We start from the raw sequence: 16,323 nt of genomic DNA on the forward strand, positions 1-16,323 counted from the left end.
CATAAAGCAAACTACAACCCTCAATAGAGGCAGTGCAATACAAAAGGTTCCCTCATGCTAGATCTGAAAAACGAAGAACAAAAGGAGGGAGGGAGTTCTCTCTCCAGCTACCTATTCTTGGAGGGCCTGGTATCTCCCTTTCTAAACGGTGTGAATGATGTTTGTCCAGATCAAGCAGGTCAGTCTCTCCCAGTGGGGCGATTGATCCATAAATAGCCTTGCGCTGCATAAGGCATGCCAACTGTGCCAGGCGGCTATGCTATTGATGATGAGCTCCCACCCCTGGCTCACACGACTCTGAGGTCCACTCATGCATCAATATCAAGGAGGCAAGGATGGCTGAGATCCCAAAGTGTGAGCTGAAGGGCGATACCTATTCCAGTTTGTGGACCATCTTCAGGTCACAGATGCCATCCTCTCTTCCTAGGCAACAGCTAGGATTGAGCTCCTTAGTCTTCTTCCAGCGCCCAGGAGACTTCATCTCTTTATTTACTTCCACCTCAGCTGCATAGCTGAGCGGAGAGTATACATACACCTCCACCGAGAGCACATCGGGCCAGAGGCGGAAGAAAGCAGGCTGGGGAGGAGTGGAGACCCCTCTCAGCCCACATCCAAGCATACCTGGAGCGGCTCTTTCAACGCACTGACAGCCACTATTCCCCTTCAAAGCCCACTCCGAAGATTAGCCGCGCCATGGAGAGAGTGGCCGTGTCACAACACAGCATGACGATTGTCTTATGGAATGTTTGCGGGTTAGGAAGCGCCTTTTGCAAAAGGCGAATGGCCATTGTCGTGACGGAGCTCCAGAGAGTCCTTGTGGGGGATTCCATTGATATACTTATGATCTAGGAGCATCACCTCACTGCCAGCCATACCCATCCTTGTGGGAAGATTCTCCTTAGCAAGAGCCACAACTGTTGGTCCCCTGCTTTTGGGCTCCTCAGGAGAACCAGGGTGACATATGCATTTCAGTGGGCGAGCCCTTGGCCTCTTAGGTGGTGGAGACAGGCACCCTTGTCCCTGGACGTGCACAGTGGCTGATTCTTCAGGTAGGGGAAACCAGACTTGGCCTCCGCAACATTTATGCTCCAAACAGAGCCACAGACTGCACCACCTTTTGGATACAGGTGCGCCAGGGTCTACCTCCAGTATACACGCTTCGTGCATAGGCAGAAACTTCAACATGCTTGACGACCCATAGGACCATGACGGTGGCAGCCCAGTTCCTAAAATTTCAGAGCCAGAGAGCTCCACCTAGGAGGAGGTTCCTGCCATACCAGAGGCCAGGACACCTCGCACCTCCTGGAGTTTGGCCGGATGCCTGACCGCTGGCTGGAAAGTCATACCATATCCCACTTGGATTGCTTTTATGTAGATGAGTGGGGGTGTGATAGAGGCGGCATGGTGAGCATCCTCGCTGGCACCACTCTCTCTGACCATGCCTCCATGATTCTTTGTTTGGCAGACCCATGGCATCAAGACTGCCAGCAGTCAGCGCGGATTCTGAACCTCCTCCTTCAAGACCCCACCATAGTCAAGCAGCTTGAAGAGATAGGGCCCACTTATACTTTCTCCCCTAGGGTGCTATAGCGACCTTGGACCGCACGCTTTAGGTCAGCTACTTCCACCAGTCAGTAGCCTAGGAGTGGCTTATTGCTCTTAGAGAGCGAAAGAGAGACCTCCGCTGCAGCCTTGCTTCCCTTCAGTGCCTCCAAGGGCAGGCCCCTGACAGCCTGTGGGTAGAAACCCAGCTTAAGACAGCCCGCACTGCCCTATCCTCCAGGTTTGGACGTCACCTCGGAGTTTTACCACGCAGTCTGCTCTCCACTGAGCCAGACTCTCCCCAGCACGAGGAGGTCCACCAGAGGGTCTAGCATCACATTCAGCCTCGCGTTTCAGATTCCATTTGGACTTTGCTGGATCTCCCCTTCTCCAGAGATGAGCTCCTGCAGGCCCTCGATGCTCTCCCTTGCAGGAAGTACTCTAGGGAGGATGGACTCCCAGTCTCTCTTTATGCAGCAGTGGGACCTGGTGGAGGCTGGCCTTCGGGCAGCTTTGAAGGAGTCTCTTCAAGAACACATGGTTGAGGGTCTCATCTGCCTCATCCCAAAAGAGGGAGACAAACCGACTTGAGATTTGCTAGTGATGGCCCATCACCCTCCTAGGATCCTCGCCAAGGCCCCCCCAGTCTTCGCCTTCAGCCTTCAGCGTCACCTCTCCGACCTGATTCACTCGGCACAGACATGCTTTATCTGGGATAGGAGCATTCTGGATAGCATCTTCACCTTTTGGGAGACCATCATGAGAGCAAGGATGCAAGGCCAGGACCTTGCAGTGCTTCTCCTCAACTTTGAGAAGGCATATGACCGTGTGGATTAGGCTTTCCTGGAGGGAATCAGGCTCCTTATGGGCTTGTCACCAGCTTGGGTTCGCACTATCTCTGCCTCGTACTCCACATCCATAGTCAGGTTTCCATTCGGGAGGGAGAGGAGACCACTTTGTCATTTTGCCCTCGGTGCGGCAGAGCTGCCTGCTATTTTCTTTTCCCCTTCGCAGCAGAAGGGATGCATTTTTACCTCCAGGCACAGGATACAGGACTCCCAGATCTGGCCTTCCCATTCACTCTCTTCCAGAAGCTGCCCAACTGGATGAGGAGCGCCCTCACTATCATTCGATGTGGAATGATCTCACTCGCCTTCCTTCCAGCCACTTTTGGCCAAAGAGGTACCGAACACTCTCAGCGGGCCATGGAGAAGTCCCATCGCACATGGGGCCTTCCCAGGATGGGGTCCAAGATGAAATGTGGCTCTAGAGAAAATCCTTCCATGGCTCTACCCCAGGCTAGAGACAGCGGAATATCGGCTGCAAGAAAGTGCCTCCCAAGCACAAAACCTGTCCTCAAAAGAGGTACTCCATTTACAAATAGGAGCAACAGAGAAGATGCTTCTGGTGTCAGAGGGCCACAGGCCACCACGAGAGGGGATGCAGGCCCAAATGCAGGCAAACAACAAAATCCTTGCACAGCTCTTCCCTTGGTTGGATGCCACAGACAATAAGCTTGCCCAGCGGGCTTTGCTATGAATAGCCGGATCGATGGATGCCACTTTGTGGAGGGGCTGGGCAATAACTCGCGAGGCTACTTTGGCTAGGCTGCTTGCCCATCACAGTTGACCCACAAGAAATTGAGGATGAGGTGCTGGACTTGACCATCCAAGATACTGAGTCATGGTGCCTCTACAGATCCACTGGAAGGAATCAAGTCGGGTCCCATCCGAAAATCATTCGCCATGTGCCAGTTCATATGGGCACTGTGGTGGCATGGGTTCCTCCAAGGAAGGCGTATTTGATAACATCTTTTCTTTCTGGGAAGGTGTGGAGTGGGCAAAGGCTAGTCATAAGCCTCTTGCCATTCTTTTGCTTGATTTTGGAAAAGCTTATGATAGAGTGGATTGGGAGTTTTTGGAGGGCACTATGGCACACATGGGGTTTTCCCAAAACTGGATCAGAGCTGTGTCTTGCCTATACAGGGAGGCTCATAGCACTGTTTTAGCCTGTGGGGGGCGTGGTGAGCGTTTTCAGATTTCCCGTTCAATGAGGCAGGGCTGTCCCCTCGCCCCTTTACTGTACCTAATTGTAGCTGAGGCTATGAGCAGGTTTCTTCGGGCTGCCCATGGTGTTGTGGGTCTCAGGCTGCCTTTATGTACGGACGAAGAGTTATTGGACTCTGAGATAGCAGATGATACGGCGTTGTTCCTTGAGGCTTCACATGCTTGTTTATGTGCTTTCTGGACAGCCTTGGAGGCCTTTTGTTTGGCAGCAGGAGCTACTATCAATTGGCATAAGTCAGTTGGTTTTTGGATCAGTGATTCTCCTCTTGCAGATTGGGTACAGATGTTGGTTTTACTTGGATTGAGAGAGGATGCTTTGCTAGATACCTTGGTTGTCAGGTGGGTGTTGACATCTCCCCTGCACAACAGTTTGCTCCAGTGCTCTTAAGCATTAAAAGCAAACTTCATCACTGGAGTAGGAGGAAGCTCGACTTGGCCTCTAGAGCTTTGGTGGTTAACCAAGTTTTGCTAGCCACGACTTGGTTTATCACTTCGTGCTGAATTTTTCATAAGGGCTGCATTGGATAGCTTCGTCGCCTTATTCGGAACTTTCTTTGGTCAAGGCTTGATAGAAATGCACACACCAGGGCTAGAGTTGCTTGGGAAACCATTATCAGGCCTAATCAGGAAGGGGGATTGAATATCATTGACCCTGAGGTGCAATGTAAGGCTTTGCTATGTAAGCTGGTTGTTAGGGGCTTTCTTCCAGGCTCTGCGCCATGGAAGACTTTCTCATGCAGCAGATACTTTCCTCGCTTTGAGATTTGTGGCTCACTCTGAGTGCCTCCACCTCCTGCTTCAGCTGAGCCACCTGGTCATCCAGTGGTGTTCTCATTGGCTATACAAAGCCTGCATCATGCTCAACCATGAGTCGTGCATTTTCTAGTTGGGAGGCCAGCTTGTGGAATTCCAACAAGATAGTTGGTGGGGGCCGACTCTCCCGAATCTTCTGTTGGGTGGTTCTGGGCAAGGCCTGTGTCACCCACTGGCGCCATGAAGTCGCCATAGTAAGTTGGTAGCTAGGCCACCAACACTATGGTCCGTGTCATAAGTTCTGACACTCTCCCATGGTAGCAGTTTCAGCTTCCCTAGCTCCTAGAGAAGGCGGTCCTCATAGTTACCACGACGGAAGGTGCGGAGGAAGGTGTTTTTCAAGCTGGCCCAGTCCACGAAGTGGTCGGTCATCCATAATGGCAGTGTAACGGTATCACGGTGTGGTGGTGTGGCGGTGTGATGCCCAAAGATGGTCTGTCGATGACCGCGAGATCCCCGAACCCTGAATCGCTTTCTTCCTCCATCGCTGCGCCCCTCATTCTTCCTCGCTGCGCCCCTCCTTCCTCCATCACTGCCTGATTCGTTCCCTTCCGCCTCTGATCCTCTCTGCCTTTGCTTCCTTCCTTCTTCGCTGCCCCCTCCTTCTCCCTCGTTTCCTTCATCCTTCGCTGCGCCCATTTTCTTTTCTTCCTGCTTCACCCCCTTTACTCCTCCGCCTCCCCTCCTTGCCTTTGCCCACCCTAGCCCTCCTGTTGATCGTTTCGCCTCCCCTCCCCTAATTGCCTCCCATCCTTCCTCTACCTCTTCCCTCAGCGCAGCGCTATTGTGCTGCCCCTCCCCCGCCCCTCTTCGCCTTTGTGTCCAGCCTCTTCCCCTTGCTTCCCTTTTCTTTTTTGTTGTTCCCTTTTCCACCCTCCTTTCCTTTCCTCCGCCGCATCGCCTTCCTCTTCCCCTTGGTTCGGATTGCTCCTCATCCGGGTTCAAGTAGCATCATGGCTAATCATTCTCCCTCGGCCGGGCGAACCATTGTTTTCTCTGAAGCCGAGCTCGCGGTCCTCTATGCCGAAATAGAGAAAGACTCCAAAACGACCCTCATTGCCAGAATCTTTGGATCTCACCCGTCCCGTCTCCAGGCTCGGGACTGGGTCCTGGCGGCTCTACCCTCCGACCTCGCTCTACACTTTCAAGATGTCAGGTTGCTTAGAAGAGGTTTCTTCCAAGTGGATTTCGATTCTGAGGACGCAGCCTCAGAGGTTTTGAAAGGCAGCCCTTTGCCATTAGGCCCGAGGAAGATATTCTTTCTTCCCTACTCCAGCTACTTTGACCTTGTTGAGGAAGACCAGAACCGTTTCCCGATTACTCTCAGATTTCCAGGTCTTCTGCGTGCATATTGGCCTATGTAAAAGGCCATCGGGTCTGCCTTTGGGCTTGTTATTCAAGTGCCCCCCCTTCACGCCTTGCCGACATCTTCTGCCCAGGTGGATGTGCTTTTCTTGCAGGAACACAAATTGGATAGATCTCAGTGTGGCAAAACTGGTAAGATGCTTTCTGGCCACACCTTCTGGTCCTCGGCAGTTGGGACTAGAGGGGGTGTTTGTATTTCAGTGGCAGCATCTACTATACCTCATGTTATTGGGCACATTATCATAGCATTGCCTTGTCTAAGAAACAGGAGGCTCTGGACAAGGAGAGAGCTATTAGGCGTAGGATTGCTCCTCTTCAGAGGGAACATGAAAAGCATCCACATGCGACTTGGATTACAGACCTCTTTTCCACAGTTAGAGCAGAGCTACAGTTGGCCATGGACAGGAGGGCTGAGTTTGCCTTTTATGCGAACAAATCCTTTTGGACTTAGATGGGTGGCAGATGCAACAAAGAGCTTTTTTCAGCACACAGGCCTTCCCATAGCAGGGACTCTATGAGGTACTTGCAGGATTCACAGGGTGAGGTTCAGATTGAGCCTGATAAATAGAGGGATATTGCTTCAGAATTTTATCGGTCTTTGTTGATTGCAGAGGTCCCCTCCCCTCAGAGAGATGTGGCACGGCAGAAAGTTTGGGAGTGCATGCCCAGGATCATTACAGATGCTATGTGTTCTTTCCTGGATGCCCCTTTCTCGAAGGATGAATAACTTCACGCATTGCATCCTTTTCCAGTGGTTCATGCCCCGAGGATGATGGTCTTTCTCCCGCCTTCTTTATTCCTTTTTGGGATCATATTGGAGATGCTATCACTGTTGCCCTTCAGGAAATGTGGGTCTCGGGTATGATGCTTCCATACCTCACGGAGGGACTGATTCACCTTATCCCCAAGAGTGGGGACAAGACTGACATCAAGCAATGGAGGCCCATCACCCTCCTTGGATCTGCATATAAAATCCTAGCTAAAGCCTTGAGTATAAGGTTGCAACAGATTCTCCAAAGGACTATCCATGATACCTAGAATGGGTTCCTCCAAGGAAGGAGTATATTTGATAACATCTTTTCTTTCTGGGAAGCTGTCGAGTGGGCAAAGGCTAGTCAGCAGCCTCTTACCATTCTTTTGCTTGATTTTGAAAAAGCTTATGACAGAGTGGATTGGGATTTTTTGGAGGGCACTATGACACACATGGGGTTTTCCCAAAACTGGATCTTGCCTATACAGGGAGGCTCATAGCACTGTTTTAGCCTGTGGGGGGCGTGGTGAGTGTTTTCAGATTTCCCGTTCTGTGAGGCAGGGCTGTCCCCTCGCCCCTTTACTGTACCTCATTGTAGCTGAGGCTATCAGCAGGTTTCTTCGGGCTGCCCATGGTGTTGTGGGTCTCAGGCTGCCTTTATGTACGGAGGAAGAGTTACTGGACTCTGAGTTAGCAGATGATACGGCGCTGTTCCTTGAGGCTTCCATGCTTGTTTATGTGCTTTCCGGACAGCCTTGGAGGCCTTTTGTTTGGCAGCAAGAGCTACTATCAATTGGAATAAGTCAGTTGGTTTTTGGATCAGTGATTCTCCTCTTGCAGATTAGGGTACAGATGGTTTTACTTGGATTGAGAGAGGATGCTCTGCTAGATACCTTGGTTGTCAGGTGGGTGTTGACATCTCCCCTGCACACAACAGTTTGCTCCAGTGCTCTTAAGCATCAAAAGCAAACTTCATCACTGGAGTAGGAGGAAGCACGACTTGGCCTCTAGAGCTTTGGTGGCTAACCAAGTTTTGCTAGCCACGACTTGGTTTATCGCTTCGTGCTGGATTTTTCATAAGGGCTGCATTGGACAGCTTCGTCGCCTTATTCGGAACTTTCTTTGGTCAGGGCTTGATGGAAATGCACACACCAGGGCTAGAGTTGCTTGGGAAACCATTATCAGGCCTAAGCAAGAAGGGGGATTGAATATCATTGACCCTGATGTGCAATGTAAGGCTTTGCTGTGTAAGCTGGTTGTTAGGGGCTTTCTTCCAGACTCTAAGCCGTGGAAGGACTTTCTCATGCAGCAGATCATGAAGTGTGTCCCTGTTCGCGGAGGTGACTGGACTCTCAGCTCACGCTTTATTTTTTCGGATGCAGTTCACCGCTCCCCTTCATCCCCCCCCTGGTTAGGTCCCTCCTACGGGCCTGGGACTGCCTGAGGAGTTTTTTGGTACACATCCCCCCGCGTTCAGTGGAGAAAGTTAACCGGCAGCCCATTCTATGGAATGATTTGATCTTAGATGTGCATGGTAGGCCTCTTGGGGCAGTTATGCATATTCTTTGGGCTGGCTGGGAGACGCTTTGCCCCACAGTGTTGGCTTGGAAGAGGTTTCAGAGCCTCACCGAGGTACAGAGATTGGATCTCACGCAACATTTGAGAGGCTCTAGTCGGAGGACTGCACAGATTGACACAGCCATTCCCAACCACTAGATTACTGGATCTTTCTTAGAAGACCGTCATCATTCTTGGTTTGGGGTATTTTCTGGGACAGGTATTCCTTATTGAGGGCCCCCAGATTCGTCCAATTAGAGTTGTTGGCAGGTTAGGGAAGCACATCTTTGTTGACCCCCCCCACCCCCCCCCCCCCCCCCCCCCCCCCCCCGCGGGATGATCACAGAGAGTGTTAGCCTTTGGTTGTATGGTGGATGCCCTATCAGACATTTGCATTGGGACCCCGGTGAGTGGGTGTGGAAGGATGCTTGTAACCCTTTGAAAAGCATGCCTTTTTTCAGTTATACGGTGTGGAATCCCAGACATCTTATCTTGGGACACATTCAGAGTGTCCCTACTCTTAGACCCCATTGGGAATCTTACGGCATTTCGACTGACATTCAAAGCGTTTTTTGGTGTAGATTGTGGCATTCTTATAGGAAGCCACAAATTTCCTCCTTTATCTGGGTTTCTCTTCATGGTGGTCTGGCCACCAATCAGTGGAGGTCAGTTACTGGTGCTTGCCCAGCATGCCCTAGATGTGCAGGAGTTTCTGAGTCAGTTTACCATTGTTTATGGGAATGCAGGGAAGCACAGAGGGTTTGGTTTGCGATTACACACCTCTTTGGTAGGATTAAGAGAGATGCTATCATTTCTTTTGGTTCTATCATTTGGTTGACACAATCTGGGCCACAGCTGAGATTTGAGGGGACTGTCAGGAGCTTGGCCATTATGGTTAGGCAAGGAGTTGCTCGGCAGTGTTGTCTTCAGGATTTGCCACTTTCACACTTTGTCCCTCCGGCACAGAGGTTAGACAGCTCTTGGGAGATTATTGCTAGCATCTCAACCTGGAATTTCTGGAAGGCTAGATGCACCAAGGCTATTGAGGGTACTCCCGTTCTTGTTTCTCAGTGTCTTTGCAGGATTTGGAGTGATATTATTCACACCATCATGGCTACCTCGGCCAGAATCCAGGGATCTTCGAGGGCTGCGGAGAGGAAGCGCGGCCAATTTATGAGAGAGTGGGACATTGGTATCTTTTTCACGTCCTCTCATTCGGGACCCTATTGGCAGCACAGGGCTCCTGATTGGTTGAGATCTCCACCTTTCTTGGTGTGAAATCTCCATTTTGTAAAAAAAAAAATCATACTTAATAGAAGTCTCCTTTCTGGAAAAAAAAAAAAAAAAGATGGTCTGTCCTAGTACAATGTGAGCACCCTTGGTGGCTACAATGGAGTAGGATTTAAGGACCTTCTAGGACAGTCCAATATAGACAAAGCCTTCATGTGTATATGCGAAGATGGGCCCTTCATGTCACACTTAGGCTGTGGCAGTGTCTAGAACGATTGTTTTTCTGATTGACTGCACCAGCAGCAATTTTCTTTTTTAGAGTCCTTTATAAAGGATCTTCAACAGAGCAAAAATAACTTTAACTTACATTAGAACTGCCTTGTGCGGCATCCAGACTTTGCTCTTCACAAAATTGAACAACATTTTCATCCTCACAATCTTTCCCATAATGTGCTTGAATGAAATCTGAAAGCACAAATATGGAGCTTTCTTTTCCTGCACCCAAGCAGAAAAATTATGACTATGAACCGAGGTCCTAAAAATCAGGAAAATTGTGTAATTCACAAAACATCACATGATTATTTACCACAAGCTTCAATAGCATGCAACACATGTGTCTCTGAGAAACCCATTTCCAAAAGGGTTGTTGTCGCATCTTGTTCTTGTGTGTCCTAAAAATCATAAATAATACAAAAAATCTCTTTAGGAAAAAAAAACTCGAGAATGCATGCATGAAATATTTGTGCATCATGTAAACTTAAGTAGATGTACTTAGGATATATACTAATGTATATGCATCAAGACCTAAATTCAGAACTGATAAATGTACCTAACGGTTTAGCAAACTCAGTTAAAGAATCATTCAAAGATGGTAAAACGTCATGTCACCAATTCTTTAACTAAAAAGATGGCATAACCGTGAAACTGCGAACGTAAACAATCCCAATTCTCACCCCCTCTCCTATAGTTGATTTCTCTAAATCAAGTCCGATCACCTTATGTAGCAGGGTTGATTGCCCGGCACACACTGTGGTGGCTCTCAGTATGTCCGGAGTCCTCGATGCTCATAGCACAACACAGTAGACACTATGGAGCAGAACACAACACAAGTGACAAGATTGCAAGAGACAAGACTGCAAGAGGAATAAGAGCACTTGCACTACTCCAAGAACACTATTACATGTCCTTCACTATACTATGCGCACTCAGTAGAGGTCACAATGAAGAGAACAACACACAGCTCTAGTTGATGACAAGTGACTGTATTACACAGGCTACAAAGTGGCATAATGAAGGATGAAGCATGAAGGATGTCCGATGATGCATGAGGGATGAGGGATGAGGAATGAAGGATGTCCTTCAGGATGACTCGAGGGACCATATAAGGAGTCCGGCGAGACAGGCTGAGTCGGTGCCGTCTCTTATCTTTGGTAGATGCCCTGAGGTCTCCTATCTCTGGGGGATGCCCGTTGGAGTGTCAGCTGGTGCCTTCAATGCCAGTGCGTGCACCTCTACTTCTGGATGGTTCCTCTAGGGTTGACCCACTGTGGCGGTGTTACAATGTTATGGTGTTGCAGTGTGACACTGTTACAGTGTGGCGGTGTGACACTGTTACAGTAGTCCGTCCAGTGTAGGCACCCTTGGTGGCTATAGGTTCCCACCACTAGTGTGCTCACTGTCCTCGGTGAGGAGACCAAAAAGAAATGACCTCAAAGAAGAAGGGAGGCAAGCATGCAGGTGTTTTTTTTTTTTTTTTGTATCCGACTCAAAAGACAAATGATCACTGCAAACAAGTGACCACAGCATCATCAACCATGGACATGAACTGATCATGTCATGTCAATGATCAAAGTTGATAAAACCACAGCAGATAGTATTAAATACCTAAACTAACTCTGACAGCCATTAGTACCTATCCTACAAGTACCAAGTCATTCCTATTCCTGTGAAGTGCCACTATCACAATGTAGGAGGCAGCCTCACATTAAACCAAGATGGCTTCAAGGCTGGCCACAGTCAGCAACCACAACAGGCGTGGATGTCTTGCCAGACTGAGATCCCACAGCTTCAATGGCCTTGACCACAAACATGCCCTCAACAACATTCCCAAACATTACATGCTTTTCCATCCAGCCAAGGGGTATAGACTGTGCGAGAACTGGGAGCCATTGGTGTTGGGACCAGCGTTGGCCATGGACAAAACTCCAGGGACACTGTGGTTTCTTCCAAAGTTCTCATCAGCAAATTCCGCCCCATAAATGGACTCTCCACCAGTGCCATCACCCCTAGTGAAGCCCCTGCCTTGGCACATGAAGTTGGGTATGATCCTGTGGAACTTGGAGTTCGTGAAGTGGAGGGGCTTGCCAGACTTCCCAGCACCCTTCTCACCAGTACAAACAGCTCTGAAGTTCTCAGCAGTTCTCAGTGTGGAGCTCCATCACAATGCGACTAGCTTTTAGCAGCTTTGGGCTTTGGAGTCTTCTTGGGTGCATGCTTCTGGCGAGCTTTTTGGGTGTAGCCTTGTTAGGAGTGGGTGCATAAGTGATGGCAGGCTTGGCAGAGGAGCAGTTTGGCTGCTTTGGATGCTGCTTTCGTGGCGTCCAGAGTGGTGTGGGGGGCACATAGCGGGTGGGATGGTGAGACGTGAGGGGTTTTGGGCCAAGTCGTCAGAGAGGAAGAGAGGAGTTGGTTGGGAGGAAACGAGGCGTGCGATGAGGGAGAGAGGGTTGGTTGGGTTGAGTCGTTGAGGGGGTGGGTGGAGACGAGTCGTGAGAGAGGGTAGAGAGGGGGGTCGGACGAGTTTCAACAGAGGAGAGAGAGAGAGGTGGGGTCCGCCAAGTCGTAAGGGGGTGGGGAAAGACAAGTCGTGAGGGGGTTGGGATGGGCTAGTCGTGAGGGGGTTGGGATTGGCAGAGTCGTGAAAGAGAGCGGAGTCGGAAGGGTTGGGGGGGGGGGGGGGTCGTGGGATTCGGGTGTGTGTGGCCGAGTCATGAGGGGAGGGGGATGAGATAGGTGAGTTGGGAGGGGTGGGATGGGATAAAGGTAGCCAGTCGTGCGAGTCGTGAGGGTTGGGATGGGAAAGTGGGATGGACGAGTCATGGGGGATGATGGGTGAGTCGGGAGGGTGGGAGGTTGAGCGAATCATGAGAGAGGGAGAGGGGGGGTCGTGGACGAGTTCTGAAGGAGAGAGGGAGGGGGGGGGGGGGGGGGGGGCAGAGTGGTCTGTCTGAGTCGTGACTGGAAAGGTTGGGTAGAGAGAGGGGTTGGGTCGAGTCATTGGAAGGGTGGGAAGGGGGGGGATTTGGTCTGAGTCGTGAGGGGGAAAGGTTGGGTAGAGAGAGGGAGCGGACGAGTTGTGAAGGGGGAAGAGAGAGGGTAGGAGGTTGAGTCGAGAATGAGGGGAAGAGAGAGAGAGGGGCGGACGAGACGAAAAGGGGGAAGAAATGAAATGAAATGAAATGTTATATTAACGTCTTCAAAAGGCCATAATGACCTATGAGACCAAAAAGTTACATCATGGTGGATCTGATGCAATGTCTGGATAAAAAACCAGAAAATGAAAAATAAAGATGATACTACTGGCACCTAGAAAATGAAACTGGAACTGGAAGGTAAACAGAAACCCTTATAGGGTGTGAATATAGTGAGGGGGGGGGGGGGGGGGGGGGGGGGGGGTACACTATGGAGGTGAGTGGAGTACAGTGAGGGGATACAATATCATGTGGGAAGGGGGGGTACACTATGGAGGTGCCTCCATCTCATAATGAGTCGTGAGGGGGTGGGATTGAGTCGTGGGAGGTAAGAGAGAAAAGGGGTTGAGTCGTGAGGGGAGAGAGAAAAAGGAAGTCCAGTCGGAAAAAAAAAAGGGGGGGTTGGCTAGTAGGTGAAGGAGAGATGGGCCGAGAGAGAAGTTGTGAAGCATGGGTCGAGTCGGGCTGAAGCAGCATGGGACAGGGAAGTTTTTTTTGATGCTAGTGGGAAACCTGCCCAGGTACCTACAACAGATCGGCACGCTGGCTCTACTGCACCACCGTCGTCGTCTCCTCCTATCTTGGTCGGGCATGCCTAACTCGCAAAGGTGGTGAGCGGATGGTGAATGGTGGCCTAGAGTGAAAGAAAAGACTCCCACATGGTGGGGTTGGAGGAGTTGTTGGCCTGCGATTGCCTTGTGGTAAATGAACGGGACAAGGCTTATTGGTGTGGCCGTTAGAGATAGGAGGTGGCACTTGCCTACCAAAGTGGCCAAAGTGGAAGATGATGGTGACGATAGCAAGGAGATGGGCAAGTGTGTGTGGTAAGGATCAAGAGCATCCATGATGGCGTGTGTAGAAGGGGAAGGACAGTCAAGGGTGGCCCTTGCGGTGTAGGTAGAAGAGGAGGTAAGGTGGAGGATGACCGAGATGAAATAGGGTGACGGTGGAATACATGAGGGTAACGAGGCTTTCTTAGCAGTGAAGTAGACCGGTCAAGGGAAGAATGCGGATGTTGACGAGGACGTGAGGTTGGGAGGTTGGTGGAACCTTCAGTTGTTGGGAGTTGGGCAGAGGTGTGGAGGCTAGAGGAAATTTCTTCTTCCTGCAGCTATGCTTGGCTCGATTCAAGATGGGTCCTCCCAAGTTGGGGACTTGGATGGGCTCGTTTGACCCTCCTTGGGGGGCCTCCGCAATGGCTTCCACCATGTAGGATGTTAGGCTTTCTGCTGCCTGAAGCCAGTCCAAGAGTTCGGACTCATCACTATGGGAGAGAATGCCTTCATCAGTGTTGAGCCAAGATGTCGGAGGAGAAGGGGTTGTAGAAGATGTGGGAGCTATTGTGGCACCACAGAACCCTTGATCCAAGCCTGCCTCCATTTTTAGATCCTAGGGGCCATGCTCTTGAGGAATCCACAATCGGTCAGAGCCCCAGTCGTACAGGACACATGTACTTCTAAGCCATGGTCGACCAATGAGTAATGAGTAGGCTCCTTTGACTTCAGGAAGCTGGATCACCATAAAGTCCAATAGGAATGGAATCCATTGGATAACTACAGTGACACCAACTAGGCTGATGGGGGTCACCTCCCGTTGGTCGGCCATCTGAACACAGAAGTTGGTTGATCGCATCACCTTGAGACCTACCGCATGGAGTGTGAATTCTGGCGGGAGGTTCACCCGAGAGCCATCGTCGATAATTGCCCCAAAAAGTGGGGTACCATGAATCTCCACAGAGAAGGGGAGGCTCCGATAGTCAAAAAGGGAGGGACTGGTACAACTGATACCCATGCAACCGGCAACACCTAAGGGGAGTGGAAACCCACCATATTGCCCACCACTAGAATTGGTTGTCGTACCATTGAGTTGCTCCAGTAGTGCACTGATGTTGTAAATTGGGGGCCACTTCCCGGGAGGCCACCCATCCCAGTAGTGTTCATGCCACTACGCACTTAACCTCCACCACTCTAATCCCTTCCAAGCCACGAAAATTGGAGGAGGGATGATAATGGACCTAGTCTTCTGTTATTTATGTATGATTTCATTATCCTTGGCACTATGCATGCGGTATGTAGACGGCCAAGCCATCACTTTCCAACAACTGAGACATTGTCGGACACGGGTGCTAATCCAGAGAAGATCAAAGAGGTTCACTGAAATGGTATTTTCCTTGAGTAGATCCTCCCCGGAGAAAGATGTAAGCTATGGTTTGGATTGGGAGAGGGAGGGTGTAGTTGGTTTGTCTGACACGAAGGGTTGGTTGTGGTGGTCCTTGAAGGCTTGCAAGAAGGAGTGATCTATGACTATGCGGGGGAGTGGAGGAGTGTTATCATCGGGCTCATCCCCCTGTTGCTCTTTAGGCATGGCCTTCCTTTGTCATCGGGTGACCACTATGGCGGATGGTGGATCCTCCTGAGTGGTTGGTGTGCCTCCATTTTGGGAGAGGAAGGGGTGCAAGTGGATGATGGTGGATGTCCTAAGGAGACTAGGTGGCTGGTAGGAGCTGGGAATGTGAAGTCGGAGGAAGTGGATGTCCTTTGCTTGGGGCAATCCCGGGTATAATGATCCTTGGATTTTGGACAATGCCTGCAGGGTGGAGAACCTTTAGGAAGGGAGCATCGGCTTTGGTAATGACCATATTTCCCGCATCTGTAGCAGAGGACGGGACCTTCTGCATCGTGGCGGGGTGAGGAGTTTGTTGCTGATGAAGTTAACAGAACCCCTTCAGATAGTAGCAATCTTTGTCTTCATGTCCTCCTTTTTAACAAAAGGAGCAGTACCTCCTTTTTGGGCATTCTTGGACGGTGTGTCCAAGTGACTCGCATATAACACACCACAGGACCTTCTTGGCTTCTTGCTGAGTCTTCAATTCCTCAATCTCCTATTTGAGTTGGAGCAGAGTACTCTCCTCGCTCGAAGATTTTTGGCTCACTTTGAGCGCCTCTAGCTCTTGGTTCAGCTGAGTAAACATGAGCCGTACATTTTCAAGTTAAGAGGCTAGCTCCTAGAATTCCAACAATGTAGTTGGGTGGACCTCGGTGAGGCCTGTGTCACCCACTTATGCACCATGAAGTCACCAAGGTAAGTCAGTAAGCGGGCCACCAGCACCATGGTCCGTGTCATGAGTTCTGACACCCTCTCCCTTGGTAGCAGTTGTAGCTTCCCTAGCTCTTGGAGAATGCGGTCCTCATAGTTACTAGACGAAAGGTGTTCTTCAGAGTGGTCGAGTCTGCAAAATGGTCAATTGGAAGTTGACCGAACCACTTATCTGCAGAACCTTGGAGAGTGGACAGAAAGAGTACCAAAAAGCCATCCTCCTGCTCAAGGCCCCGGCTCTTGCATATGGAGATGAACCGTCGGATGTGGTCATCCGCATCCTCAATGGATGATCCTTTAAAGGTTGGAAGCTTGACATTGATTCGGCCCCGCACTGTGGAAAGGGGTTTTGCACCAGGAGGATTGGATGGACCAGGAGGGTTGGCTTGGCCTTCAGCATTGTTACTAAGGGTGGGATTACCAATGTTAGCTG

The 16,323-nt window shown here is 50.4% G+C and overlaps 1 protein-coding gene and 1 pseudogene across 1 annotated transcript in view; both read right to left on the reverse strand.

Moving 5' to 3' along the window:
* Positions 1-16,323, reverse strand: part of LOC147611149 (DNA (cytosine-5)-methyltransferase DRM2-like) — a 71,666-nt gene that overhangs the window by 35,863 nt on the left and 19,480 nt on the right. The window contains exons 2-3 of the mRNA XM_086785339.1: positions 9,911-9,995; positions 9,692-9,819 (exon numbers count right to left, since the gene is read on the reverse strand). Of these exons, the coding sequence (XP_086641465.1) occupies positions 9,692-9,819; positions 9,911-9,995 (213 nt within the window). The remainder of the gene's footprint in view (positions 1-9,691; positions 9,820-9,910; positions 9,996-16,323) is intronic.
* Positions 11,325-11,816, reverse strand: LOC147611150 (peptidyl-prolyl cis-trans isomerase 2-like; annotated as a pseudogene).

The sequence above is a fragment of the Cibotium barometz genome, chromosome 48, assembly GCF_041138505.1.
Source record: "Cibotium barometz isolate CiBa-2024 chromosome 48, ASM4113850v1, whole genome shotgun sequence".
Taxonomy (NCBI): Eukaryota; Viridiplantae; Streptophyta; class Polypodiopsida; order Cyatheales; family Cibotiaceae; genus Cibotium; species Cibotium barometz.